A 13,905-nucleotide genomic window follows, 5' to 3' on the forward strand; every position below is an offset into this window, starting at 1 on the left:
AGTTGACTCATTGGAAAAGACTCTGATGCTGGGAGGGATTGGGGGCAGGAGGAGAAGGGGATGACAGAGGATGAGATGGCTGGATGGCATCACTGACTCGATGAACGTGAGTCTGAGTGAACTCTGGGTGTTGATGATGGACAGGGAGGCCTGGCGTGCTGCAATTCATGGGGTCGCAAAGAGTCAGACACGACTGAGCAACTGAACTGAACTGAACTGAAAGGAGATGTCAGCATTTCTACTCGGGTGAAGTTCACAGTGGTTTAAGCACTATCTGACAATGATTCCCAATGGAATGAGAAAAACGCAGAGCCTCAGACATGTACGTAATCACAGGCACCTCTAATGCTGATGCTTGCAATGCTACTGGAGCTGAGGGGTGGAGAACAGGAAATGGGCACACTGATTCTGCCATTACCCAATAACTGAAACCAATCTGATGACTGAAGAAAGTCTCATTGTTTTTGAATACAGATAGTTTAGACTTGGTGTCAATATTGGTCAGGTTTATAAAATTTCATGACTCCACTTGAACTATTCAAGAACCATTCATGATGATTTTCCTAGAATTTTCAAAGTGAAATCTTTTGCTCCAAAAGTTCCTGCCATAAGGATTATAGCTCCTGCTTGTGTTGTGCTTAGTTGTGCTCGACTCTGTAATCCCATGGACTGTAGCTTACCAGGCTCCTCTGTCCATGGAATTCTCCAGGCAATAATATTGGAGTGGGTTGCCATTTCTTACTACAGGGTATCTTCCCGACCCAGGGATCAAACCTGCATCTCTAGCGTTTCCTGCATTGGCAGTGGGTTCTTTAACACTGTGCCACCTGGGAAACCCTAAAGGTTTATGGCTTATACCAAGCAAAATGATATCAGCTGATCACAAGTCACATAGCCCTGAATAAAACACAATTTGAATGGCATATTGTGGAAAGAATGATCAGCTCTCTGCTGATCATTGTGTGCAGGCTAGGCACACAACTAGCCTGCATTTCCCAGACTCCCAGCTTCAGCCAGCCTGGTTTCCCAAAAGGTTGCCTACAGAAAAGGTTTCCTGCAGCGAGCATCCTGCCCTACATTGATCCATGAGTGGCGAACAAGTTTATGCTATATTTAAGCCACTACCCGTTTGGGTCTATTTATGAAAGAAGTTTAGTACTGGAAGGAGGTGGAGTATGGCATCTCAAAATATGTCACCTGAGCATAAGGGTGACTTTTGAGCTAAAGGCACTTGTAAAACAGCAGGTGCAAGGGAACACTTTAATCTCTCTTTTCTTCCTGAAAACAGGACACAGAAGTTCCATGCAAAAGATGCTGTCCCAGTCCCAGGAGGAAGGAAACTTTGTCATCAAAGACTGGTGTCAAGAAGAGACATCTATACAGATCTTGTTAAAACAACTCTTCTCTTTCTTGAGTCTCCTCATATATTTTAGTTACTTTCCCACAAATGCCTCACTTCATTCAACCTAGTTTACAAACACTGAGGTCTCACCATTTCTTTGGATCTTCGTTCTCCCATAGGGGCTCTCGTGGACATGTGAGAACCTGTATACTTTGCTCCTCTGTTGATCTATCTTATGTCAATTTAATTCTCGCACTGGGCTAGGGACACCAAGAAAGAGATAAAGTTTGGTTTCCCCTATAGCACATCCCAACTAACTATATACGCCATATTTTAAAATTATACACTGTTAGTACCATCACACATGAGTAGAGATACCTTAACTTCATTTTAGTCCTTTTCAGTTCATCAAAGGTGTTTTTACAAACTTTACTGTTTAGGAATCTCACAATAACCTTTGACAAATAGCAATGCTAGGAAAATATATATGTACAATCAAAGCTATAGCTTTGTCAGTAGTCATGTTTGTATGTAAGAATTATAACATAAAGAAGGCTGAGTGCCAAAGAATTGATGCTGTTGAATTAGGATTCCAGTCTCAGAGAATCTAAACTTCAGCCCTCTCTAGGATCAATTATGTCTTTTAAGTATTGCCCATGCTTTCACCTTTTTCTGGAGAAAAAGATCTTCTCCACCTTGTGCTGGAGAAGACTCTTGAGAGTCCCTTGGACTGCAAGGAGACCAATCCAGTGGATCCTAAAGGAAATCAACCCTGAAATTTCATTGCAAGGATTGCTGCTGAAGCTGAAACTCTAATACTTTGGCCACCTGATACAAAGACAACTCATTGGAAAAGACCTTGATGCTGGAAAAGATTGAAGGCAAAGGGAGAAGGGGGCAGCAGAGAATGAAATGGTTAGATAGCTTCACTGACTCAATGGACATGAATTAGAGCAAACTCTGGAAGACAGTGGAGGTCAGAGGAGTCTGGTGTGCTACAGTCCTTGGGTTTGAAAGAGTCAGATAGGACTTAATGACTGAACAACAACAACATGTTTCTTGAAAGCAGTACTGCATTAGGTAACTTTAAAGTCACAATTTAAAACAAAAGAAAGAAACTTTGAGTTCAAACTTCTGATATTATGAAACAGAAAATCCCATAGAACCAGTAAAAAGAAAAGTAAACCAAGTTGCTATCTCAAACCTGAGTTGGTAATTAATGCACTTTGAAGAGATACTTTTGTAGTCCAAATGACCAATAAGAAATCATTATTGACATCATAATTGTCCTTACCTGCTAAAGAGGACATATTAATAATGATACCACCTTCACCTCCATTTTGCTTGCTCATGTAATCCAAGCCCAGGTAGGTTCCACTGATCACAGAAACCTAGTCCAGGGGCAGAAATAGGAAAAGCAACAGAATCATTATATTTTATGATATAGTCACACCCCAACGTTTCTATTGCTATCTCAGACACTGATGGAGATTCCTGCAAAAGTTATCAATGAAAGGTTATGAAATGGCTGTGTTTTTGTTTTAAGTTAGTCATTAACTCTTTTGTTTGCCCAAACTTGTAGAGCTCATCACATTTCTGCAAAATTTCACTTAGTTGTCCAATTTCTGAGATTTTATGATAAATGTTATATTGCACAAGTATCTTATTAACTTTCGTTAATTCACAGCACCTTCAAGAATTCTATATATTCTTTTTCTCTTCTAAATACTGGATACAAAATTTATTCACCCTGTTTAGCCCATAGTTCTCTTGCCCAAGAATTCTATCTATCTGCTGTGTTTCATTCTCTTGCCTCTTGGAATATATCATAGTGGATACCCTTGACTGCCTGTACAGTTCTCATTTCCTTCTTTTTTGCATTGGTATTTACTTCTTCATGTAATACAAAGGAAGGTGATCTCCCTTGCTTTAGTGCTGACAGTGGTTAATCTAATTGAGTCACAGAAATCCCATTCCCCTTGCCTGTGACTGGTTTAGGAGATGAAAGTGACCCATTTCCCAGCCAGTAAGACCAGAGGAGTCAGCTGCAAGTCGGGTCCAGATTGGGGAGGGTGATGAAAGAGTATGCTACAGAGAAAATTTTCAGTGCTCTTAAGAAAACCAAATGATTGCATTACTCCCTTTTCATTGCTTTGTATGCAGGGAATGGCAGGGACATTACTTTGAAAAGCAGAGATATTATTTTGCCAACAAAGGTTCAGTTCAGTTGCTCAGTCATGTCTGACTCTTTGCAACCTCGTGGACTGCAGTATAGAAGGCTGTCCATCACCAACACCCAGAGCTTGCTCAAACTCATGTCCATCCAGTCAGTGATGCCATCCAACCATCTCAGCCCCTGTCATCCCCTTCTCCTCCCGCCTTCTATCTTTCCCAGCATCAGGGTCTTTCCAATGAGTCAGTTCTTAGCATTAGGTGGCCAAAGTAATGGAGTTTCAGCTTCAGCATCAGTCTTTCCAAAGAATATTCAGGACTGATTTTCTTTAGGGTGGACTGGTTGGATCTCCTTGCAGTCCAAGGCACTCTCAAGAGTCTTCTCCAACACCACAGTTCGAAAATATCAACTCTTCAGTGCTCAGCTTTCTTCACAGTCCAACTCTCCATCCATACATAACTACTGGAAAAACCATAGCTTTGACTAGATGAACCTTTGTCAGCAAAGTAACGTCTCTGCTTTCCAATATGTATCCAGAATGGTCATAGCTTTTCTTCCAAGGAGCAAGTGTTTTTTAATTTCATGGTTGCAGTCTCACCATCTGCAGTGGTTTGGGAGCCCCCAAAAGAAAGTCTCTCACAGCTTCCATTGTTTCCCCATCTATTTGCCATGAAGTAATGGGACCAGATGCTATGATCTTAGTATTCTGAATGTTGAGTTTTAAGCCAACTTTTTCACTCTCCTCTTTCACTTTTCTCAAGAGGCTCTTTAGTTCTTCTTCACTTTCTGCCATAAGGGTGGTGTCATCTGCATATCTGAGGTTATTGATATTTCTGCCAGCAATCTTGATTCCAACTTGTGCGTCATTCAGCCTGGCATTTCTCATGATGTACTCTGAATATCAGTTAAATAAGTAGGGTGACAATATACAGCCTTGACATACTCCTTTCTCGATTTGGAACCAGTCTGTTGTTCCGAGTTTGGTTCTAACTGTTGTTTGTTGACCTGCACACAGATTTCTCAAGAGACAGGTCAGGTGTTCTTGTATTCACATCTCTTTCAGAATTTTCCACAGTTTATTGTGATCCACACAGTCAAAGGCTTTGGCATAGTCAATAAAGCAGAAGTAGATGTTTTTCTGGAACTCTCTTGCTTTTTCTATAATCCAACGGATGTTGGCAGTTTGATTTCTGGTTTCTCTGCCTTTTCTAAATCCAGCTTGAACATCTGGAAGTTCATGGTTTATATACTATTGAAGCCTGGCTTGGAGAATTTTGAGCCTTACTTTGCTAGCATGTGAAATGAGTGCAATTGTGTGGTAGTTTGAACATTCTTTGGCATTGCCTTTCTTTGGGATTAGAATGAAAACTGACCTTTTCCAGTAGTCATGTATGGATGTGAGAGTTGGAACATAAAGAAGGCTGAGTACTGAAGAATTGATGCTTTTGAACTGTGGTGTTGGAGAAGACTCTTGAGAATCCCTTGGATTGAAAAGAGATCAAACCAGTTAGTCCTAACGAAAATCAGTTCTGAATATTCATCGGAAGGACCAATGCTGAAGCTGAAGCTCCAATACTTTGGCCACTTGATGCCAAGAACCAACTAATTGGAAAAAATCCTGATGCTGGGAAAGATTGTAGGCAGGAGGAGAAGGGAGTGACAGAAGATGAGATGATTGGATGGCACCGACTCAATGAACATGAGTTTGAGCAAACTCTGGAAGTTGGTGACAGACAGGGAAGCCTGCCATGCTGTAGTCCACGAGATGGCAAAGAGCTGGACATGACTGAGTGACTGAGCAACAATGCTGGAATGAAGTTATAGAGATAGCATTGTTAAGAGGGAACCACCATGAAGGATGGCAGGTGGGAAAGATGACAGGGACTGTCCTGATGATATCACAGAGCCGCAGCATCAAGCAGCCCTGAGCTCAGTGTCCTGTGAGATCACATAGCTGTTTCACCTAGACTGAGTGGGGGATTATTGTTCCCTGGACACATGGTCTTCAGTAATTAAACCACTTAATTTTGTTCATCATTCTTCCAGCTACCTTTTTGATAGCTAATTCTGTTTTATTACTGACACCCACATATAGGCACCTTTTCGGTATTATTCTAACACTTAAGAATGAATTGGCGCTTCTATGGTGGTCCAGTGGTTAAGAATCTGCCTTGTAGTGCAGAAGACACTGGTCTGACTCCTGGTCCTGAAAGATCCCACACGCCACAGAGCAACTAAACCCATGTGCCACAACTACTGAGCCTGTGCTCCATGACAAGAGAAGCCTGTGCATTGTAACCTGAGATAGCCCCTGCTCTCCACAACTAGAGAAAGCCTGAGTGCAGCAACAAAAACCCAGCACAAGCAAAAGTAAATAAATAAGAACTAACCACTATCAAAAGCAACTTGTGACATGCAACACATTTGAAACCGTACATTCCCTTTTCGGAGAAGGCGATGGCACCCCACTCCAGTACTCTTGCCTGAAAAATCCCATGGACGGAGGAGTCTGGTAGGCTGCAGTCCATGAGGTCGCTGAGTCAGACATGACTGAGCGACTTCCCTTTCACTTTTCACTTTCATGCATTGGAGAAGGAAATGGCAACCCACTCCAGTGTTCTTGCCTGGAGAATCCCAGGGACGGGGGATCCCGGTGGGCTGCCATCTGTGGGGTCGCACAGAGTCGGACAGGACTGACGCGACTTAGCAACAGCAGCAGCAGCAGCATTCCCTTTTAGAATTAAGAACGCCTCTCCCTTCCAACTCAGACTTTTAATAGAAAATTTCCTTTTGACATCTTAATTCTTATGACTTTCATTTTTTACAATACTGGAAAGAAAACAATATAACAGAATGAGATAACGAGTCTGAACCTGAGGGCATATATTGATGGTTACCTTCTTTTTATTTTAAAAATTCCTTTTGGAGTTTTCTTGACAAGCATTCAGAGTTGCCTCTATACCTAACAGTAGTTTTAACACAAAGAAGTAAACTGAAGATTCAAGCCATGTATCAGTGTGATATTAAGCAAACTCAGGGAGAATGAATAAAACTTGCACATGATTCCCTTTTAAAGGGAAAAAAAAAAAAACACCTTCAGTGGTTTATATAAGAAGGATTAAAAAATGTACATGACTGGAATTACTGAAGTCAGATTCTGTGTGTTTCTGTCCAGGTCTCTGGCATGTCTGAACAGGATTTCTGTTTATGCGTATTGGCACTACTCCTTTATTCTCAGGTATTTACAGCTTTGCTGACACCTGTTTTGGGTTTTCAACATCTACATGATACAGCCAGATAGAAGATTGAGGAGTGTTTCCAATTTTTTTAAAAGCTATATTTATTTCTGTTTGTTTGGTTTTTTTTTTTTTTTTGATTGAGGAGGAAAAATAATTGTCGTGCTATCTATTATCAGGTTAAGAATTGAGTACTTTTTCAAATGAAAGTATTCTTCAAATAAATCTACAAGAAAAAAATCTCTAATGTTTTAGCTGTACATATATGATATTTTCACCTCTTTTCCTTTACTATGACAATCTCTTCCACATCCCAGATCATATATTAAGGAAAATTCAATGTCTAATTTTACGTGTGGTTAGTCACTCAGTTGTGTCTGACTCTTTGCAAGCCCATGGACTGCAGCCAGCCTGGTTCCCTGTCCATGGGAATTCTCCAGGCAAGAATACTGGAGTGGGTTGCCATGCCCTCCACAGGATCTTCCCAACCCAGGGATCGAACCCAGGTCTCCAGCATTGCAGGTGGATTCTTTACCGACTGAGCCATCAGGGAAGCCCTAATTTTACATAGTGAGAATAAATAAAAACTTGACTTTTGACAAAATAATCTAATGAACACAGGCTTACTCAATATTTTTGGTTATGAGAGAATTTTTATGTGTATATTGAAATTACAATTGTTTAGTATTCCAAATCTTAAAGTAGTTTTTTTCATGAATTAAGGCATTCTGTAACTTAAAAATCACTCTCATAAATTCCCCTATCCTGGAAATGATTCTCTAGTAATAAAGATAAATGCATAAATGAACTTAGCTCCTCTCATTAAGCATCATGTCTTCTATTATACACACAAATATGTAGAGACAGGCTTCTCTGGGGGCTCAGCAGAAAAAAAAACCACGTACCACGCAGAAGACCCAGGAGACATGGGTTTAATCCCTGGCTTAGGAAGATCCCGTGGAGGAGAGCATGGGCTTCCCTGGTGGCTCAGACAGTAAAGAAGAATCTGTCTGCAATGCAGGAGACCTGGGTTTGATTGCCAGGTTGGGAAGATCCCTGGAGAAGAAAATGGCTACCCACTCCAGTATTCTTGTCTGGAGAATTCCCTAGACAGAGGAACCACAGAGTCGCAAAGAGTCAGACACAACAGAGCACCATACACACACATGTATGTATATATGTTCTACTTATATTTGTGTGTGTGTGTTTACTACTGAAATTTTCTAGCCTGTTATTTCCTTTATCCCATTTCCCTCCACTCTGGAGTTGCTTTCAGTTTATTTATGATTCTTGTGCTACATAGTAACTAAAGCAATTATAAAAAATTCTGTCATATAATCATAAAACTCTACCTTTTAGGATCTTGTTTTTCCTCCAGTCAGTTTTCAAGGGATACTAATAGAGATGATCATTTTTTTCTGAAATCTATTTTCATCTTTTTTTTCTTCCATGTTCAATCTTTCAACATTTCTGCTTATTTAGGGGGTAAATATGATTGTGTTCCCCCTTGCAGAAGCTACTTATAATTCAGGAAGCCTTGCCTAACTAACTAAAATAGTTCTATAGGGTCTTTAGATATGATAGAGTTGCAATAACAGAAAGTAGTTATTAATTTAAGTTGTAATCAGCATGCTTGGGAGCCAAGAAAAAGGAGTATGCTTGACAACAGTGTTTCTATCTGTTTCCTCAACTCTTCATTAGAGGCAGAGTGGAGCAGAAAAGTCTACCTCATTTAGAAATGGGATGGTGGGAATGAAGAAAGTGTGACTTCATACAAATTATGCTTTATCGAAGCTTAACCAACCTTAGAGGTAAAAGGATTATTTTCATCTTTTTCCAATCTGGGAAATACAAAATCAGAAAAATGAAATAAAAATTCATAAACTTTAAAAAATATTTTACTTATCTTACTTTTATTTATTTCTTCAGCTGTGCTGGGTCTTAGTTATGGCATGTGGGCTCCAGTTCCCTGACCAGGGATCAAACTCGGGCCCCCTGCATTGGGAGCATGGATGCTTACCTATTGGACCATCAGGGAAGTCCCAAAAGTTCATGAATTTTAAATTCAGGTACAGAACAAATCCTTTTAAAGAATCCCCAGTGATACCCGTCAATTTTATTTAATTTTTATTTGAATATACTAATGGAGTCAATACAAGTTAGTCATATGTCCAAATTAAGTCGTAAGTCCCACCCGAGTGTGAATGAGTTATTTTGGTTTATTAAAGTTTCAAGTAGTGAAATAAATACATTACCAAATAACTTTATCAGTATTCAACCTCTGCTCAATGGCCAGACCAACCGATAGTTATGTAAAAAGTATTTCTTTCCTGAATGTTCCTTGTGAGTCTGAGCAGCTACAAATAAGGCTCCTGTGGCTGATTTCAGACTGAAAAGGAAGGACAGAGAAGTCTCATGGGAAAAAAAGACTGGGAAGAGGTTTACTGGAGCTCTTGTGTGGGACACACGGTGAGAACCACTGTCTGAAGAATAAAGAAGGGATAAATTTGGTAAGGAATAAAAGTGGAAGGATAGACGATACTGTTTGCAACACTGATGTAATAGGAAACCATCCAAACATAGTACTGAAACACTAAAACGAATATCCATGTCTGCAAAATATCACAGGATAGCAGTTTATTTTTCTAATACATTTTAATTGAACATCTACTAAGCATGCAAAACAAAAATGTTCTGCCTTTAAAGAACTTATAGCATATAAGCATAAGTTGTACACGTATCAAAATAATTCTAACAAAATTTCAAAAACCGATAAGCCCTATGAGGATACGTTATGTTATATAAGCTTTCAGAAGAGGGAATGATATGTGGTGAGGTTCTTTAACTAAGTGGTGACTCTCTGACATGGACAAGAACATGGAAAAACATGGAAAAGACCAGACATGAAATTGTATAATTCAAGGAAGCAAATTATATCCAGGGCAGAATTGAAAAAAAACATTATACACAAACCACACACAAATATTTGCATTCTACTACCAGAGGTAATCCAGTTGGAGGACAATGATTAGTCAGACTCTAATCTACTCTTGCAATGAGTATTGTAGGTAGCAGTGAAGGAACTTGTTTTTAAGTTATATATGGGTGACAAAGGTTATAGCTTGTTCTCTTTCTGTAACATTAAACAAATGTCATCAGTCTCCAGAGTTAAGCTAAGGAGTGGCCTCTGTCAGCAGAGTTCAAAGCAAAGTAAAGGCCAGTTGAGTTTTAGTGAGGAAGAATCCTGGAGAGTGAGCTATAACCAAAGGGGACAAATAAAATTCCTATCTTCCAGAATTCTCTATTTGAAGATAATGCAAGAACTTCCCAGCTTGGAGCAGATGTTTATTCACCTGTGTGTTTATTAAAATAAAGCAAACATGCCCGCTCTGCTGGATGAAAACAGATCACTAGACTCCAACCTATTCCCCCTGTGATCTCTCTTCACTATTTTCATGTTTCTTTATATTAACTCTAATCATTGCACATGTTTTCTGACAGCTGATTTCTCAGAGAAAAGACACAGTAGTTACCCATTATGAATGAACTGAATATGGAAAATTTACATCCTAGGGACCTCTATCTATAAAATATCTGGAGTTTTACTGATGAAACGAAAATAATAGTGATACACAAGGGAAAGAACTGTTGTGTAATTTTTTTTATTAGTATAGCTCAATTAAAAAAATCTGGTCAGTTTATGTGGTTTCAGAGAGTGGCATAAGTTCATAAAAATATATCTTTTTTAAATTCCTGACGTTTCCAATTGGTTGCATGTTCAAAAACAATATTTTTTTAAGTCTGGCAACCAAAGGATATACTGAAGTATGGTGCATAATCAGTCAGGGATAACCACCAAAAAGTATGCATAAAATGTACTATTTTCTTACCAGCCAAAGAAAATTAAGGCTATCCAATGGAATTTAAGATAAGCATGGAAACAGAACATAGACAAAAAAAAAAATTTAGTGAACATGAAGTATGAACTAAAGCAAAAGGAATAAATCCCAACAGAAGAGTAAAAATAAATATGAGTGGCTTAAATTCACAAATATAAAAAGTTCTAGGATGTGATTTGAAAAATAAGATTTTACATTATACTGTTAGCAAGAGATAAAATTAACATAAAAGGTTATTTTCATTTTCAAAATAAAGAAACAAAAAAGTATGCCTAGGTAAATGAGAATCAAAAGAAAACATGGATGCCAATTTTATATCTGGAAATAGAAAACAAATAAAAAATCCCAGGTTGCAATAGGGTTACAACTTTAAAAAGTCAACAGTCGATAAATTATGATCACCAGCCATTTATGCAGAATTAAAACTGACAGGATGACTGAAAGAGGTAGGCAAATTGACAATTGTCATTTGAGATATAACTACATTCTATTCAGACACAGAAAAATGAAGGAGATAAAGTAAGCAAAGGAATAACTGACAGCCAAATCAAATAGAAATATTTTCAGAAAATGATAAGATCTTATCATTCATAAGAGAGACAGGAATATAAAATTAAATTAGGTGTAACTAAGCAAAGTCAATGGCATTAGACATTGATATACAGTAATAAAGTAAGATTTAGCCAAGAGATGTAACTATGGTTCACAGAATGAAAATATTTCATTTTACTTATCTATACTATTTGTGTAAAGTAGAAGAAAATCAAAGAGTTGTCTCAACTCAGAAACAGCAGTTGTGAGGTCTCTAAACATACACACACACATCAGAAACATTTTGAGAGACACTTGACAAACACCTTTTAAAGTCATTTTGAAATACGATACCCAGGAATGCTTGAGACAAATTTTAGATAGAACTAGAAGGAGGGTGTTTGCATTTTAAAACAGTACCTTTCGATCTGGGTCAAAGGATTTTAGGTATCTGTCAAGCTTGGGGTGCAACTCTGTACCTTAAAAAAAGTAGTGCTCACAGATTCCTTTTTTTTGCGAGTTAGGGTAATTCTCATCAATTCTATCAAGTTGTTACAGTTAAGTCATTACTCATGAGAATGTCAATTCAAGTAAAATATTTATTGACTAAGCACTATCTTCAGGATATCGTGTTGATTACTGAGAGAAGAACAAAGAAAAACATCACATGGTACTTGTTTTTAAGAAGTTGGATATGGTGAAGTAGGGAGCACTCCCTATGTGTTTATATACACACCATAGCCCCTCTGCACTTTACACATGCTTGCTTTGCAAGACTAATAAAAAAGATTACCAAATAAAAGAAATTACCAAGGGCATGGTGACCCCATGCCCAGCCCAGCTCTGACATCTGGCTTTAGCTAAAGTTTCAGTATTTCTAAACCCCAATGGTTTATGTCATGTGTTTATAAAATGGGATAATCAGTAAGCTTGTAATACAATGCAGAAAACAAATTTTATTTCCTAATTCTACATTTTCACAATTCAAGAAAGAATTAAATAATCATCAAACATTGTAGAAATGACACACGTATATGCACACACACACGCATACACTGACATTAATAATAAAAATCTTAATTATTACAAAGTACAATGGTCACTTTAGCCTTGTTTTCTATTGTAGTCCTGGAACTAAATTTAGTTTTTAAATAAATAATGTAAGGCAGAAATTGGAAAGTTTTTTTTCTGAAAAAATTCAAATGGTAAACATTTTGGGCATTGTGTATCACAGGACCACTGTCACAATTATGCAGCTCTATTGTTGTAGCAGAAAAGTAGCCAGAGACAACATGTAAATAAACGACTTTGGCTGTGTGCCAATAAGGCTTTACAGACACTGAAATTGGAATTTCATATATTTATACTTTTCATTTTTTTCTTCTTTTCTTACTATTTTTTCAACTATTAAAACATGTAAAGCCCATTTGTAGCTTGCAGGTCATACAAAAACAGGTGGCAGGCTAGTTTGGCTGAAGATCATAGTTTGACAACTATTAAGTTATTCAATAAATGATGTTTTTTTCCTATTTCCTTTAATATTTTAAGGCAGATTTATTTTCATAATTGAACATCTCAAATGTCTTCCTATTTGTGAAAGGAAGTGCTTTTTCCCCTAGCTTTTTGTAAATTCTCTTTTTCTAAATTGTAGGTCATTATATTGTTTCCATGAAAAAAATTCTTTTTTCCTTTTAAGACATCCTTTTATGAAACAATTGTAGAGAATGAACATGGTTTAGACAGCTTACCAAATTAATCTGCAGAGTTTTTTCCCAGTTTTTCTCATTATTCACTCCAGCATTATTGACCAAGATGTCCAGCTTTCCAAAGTGGTCTACAACTTTCCTAAAAGTATCTAGTAAAAAAAGAAGATGTTATAGATCCGTTCTTACTTTGCCCAGACACATTTATCACAGTGTATGCCCTGAAATGATGTTTTAACTTATGCAGTCTTCTGGTGAAAATTACAGTCTTAGACTGTGGCTTATTGCTTTGCTTCTCAGTGTGGTTTGGAAGCCAGCACCATCAATCAGAATTACCTGGGAACCTGTCAAAAATGCAGAATCGGTGGTCACCACAGACCTACGGAATCAGAATCTTAACCTTAGTAAGATCCATAGACAATTTGTATGCACATTAAAGTTCTGTAAGCAGTACCTCAATGGGGTAAATTTTAGAGAGCTGAGCACTGTGCTAAGTGCTCTTGGAAGTCAGTCTGGGCAGCCAGCATCTCTGTCCCTGAGAAGTTACTAAAGTTCTGTGGCTTAGCCTATGACAAACATCCTTTTAAAAATAAGCCATATTATCTTCAGAAGGTGTCATATTAAACACTTGTGTATTCAGATCCATTATGACCTTTTCAGTGCATCTAGTACCTAGTGGGCTTCCCAGGTGGTGCTAGTGGTAAAGAACCTGCCTGTAAATACAGGAGGCACAAGAGATGCGGGTTCGATGGGGAGACGGGCATGACAGCACACTTCAGCATTCTTGCCTGGAGAATCCCATGGACAGAGGAGCCTGGAGGGCTACCGTCCACAGGGTCACAAAGAGTTGGACATGACTTAAGTGACTTAGCAGGTATGCACACACTCTTCAGAACTCCACAACCACCTTACAGGAAATTAGGTTGTCAAATACTAATGGCGTCTCACTTTTGGGCCCAAGCAACTTACAATCTAGGTTTTGCTGACATTTAAACGCTGTGGCATCCTTTATAATTTGCCT

The 13,905-nt window shown here is 38.3% G+C and overlaps 1 protein-coding gene across 3 annotated transcripts in view; it reads right to left on the reverse strand.

Annotated features, from left to right (window-relative positions):
• The window catches only part of HPGD (15-hydroxyprostaglandin dehydrogenase), a 35,392-nt gene that overhangs the window by 19,343 nt on the left and 2,144 nt on the right, over positions 1–13,905 (reverse strand). For 2 of the 3 annotated variants that reach the window (XM_068974092.1, XM_068974090.1), the window contains exons 3-4: positions 12,930–13,036; positions 2,637–2,733 (exon numbers count right to left, since the gene is read on the reverse strand). The exons of the other annotated variant lie outside the window; for it this stretch is intronic. In XM_068974092.1, coding sequence (XP_068830193.1) covers positions 2,637–2,733; positions 12,930–13,036 — 204 coding nt within the window. The remainder of the gene's footprint in view (positions 1–2,636; positions 2,734–12,929; positions 13,037–13,905) is intronic. 3 annotated transcript variants of the gene reach the window in all.

This window comes from Capricornis sumatraensis, chromosome 6 (genome assembly GCF_032405125.1).
Source record: "Capricornis sumatraensis isolate serow.1 chromosome 6, serow.2, whole genome shotgun sequence".
NCBI lineage: Eukaryota > Metazoa > Chordata > Mammalia > Artiodactyla > Bovidae > Capricornis > Capricornis sumatraensis.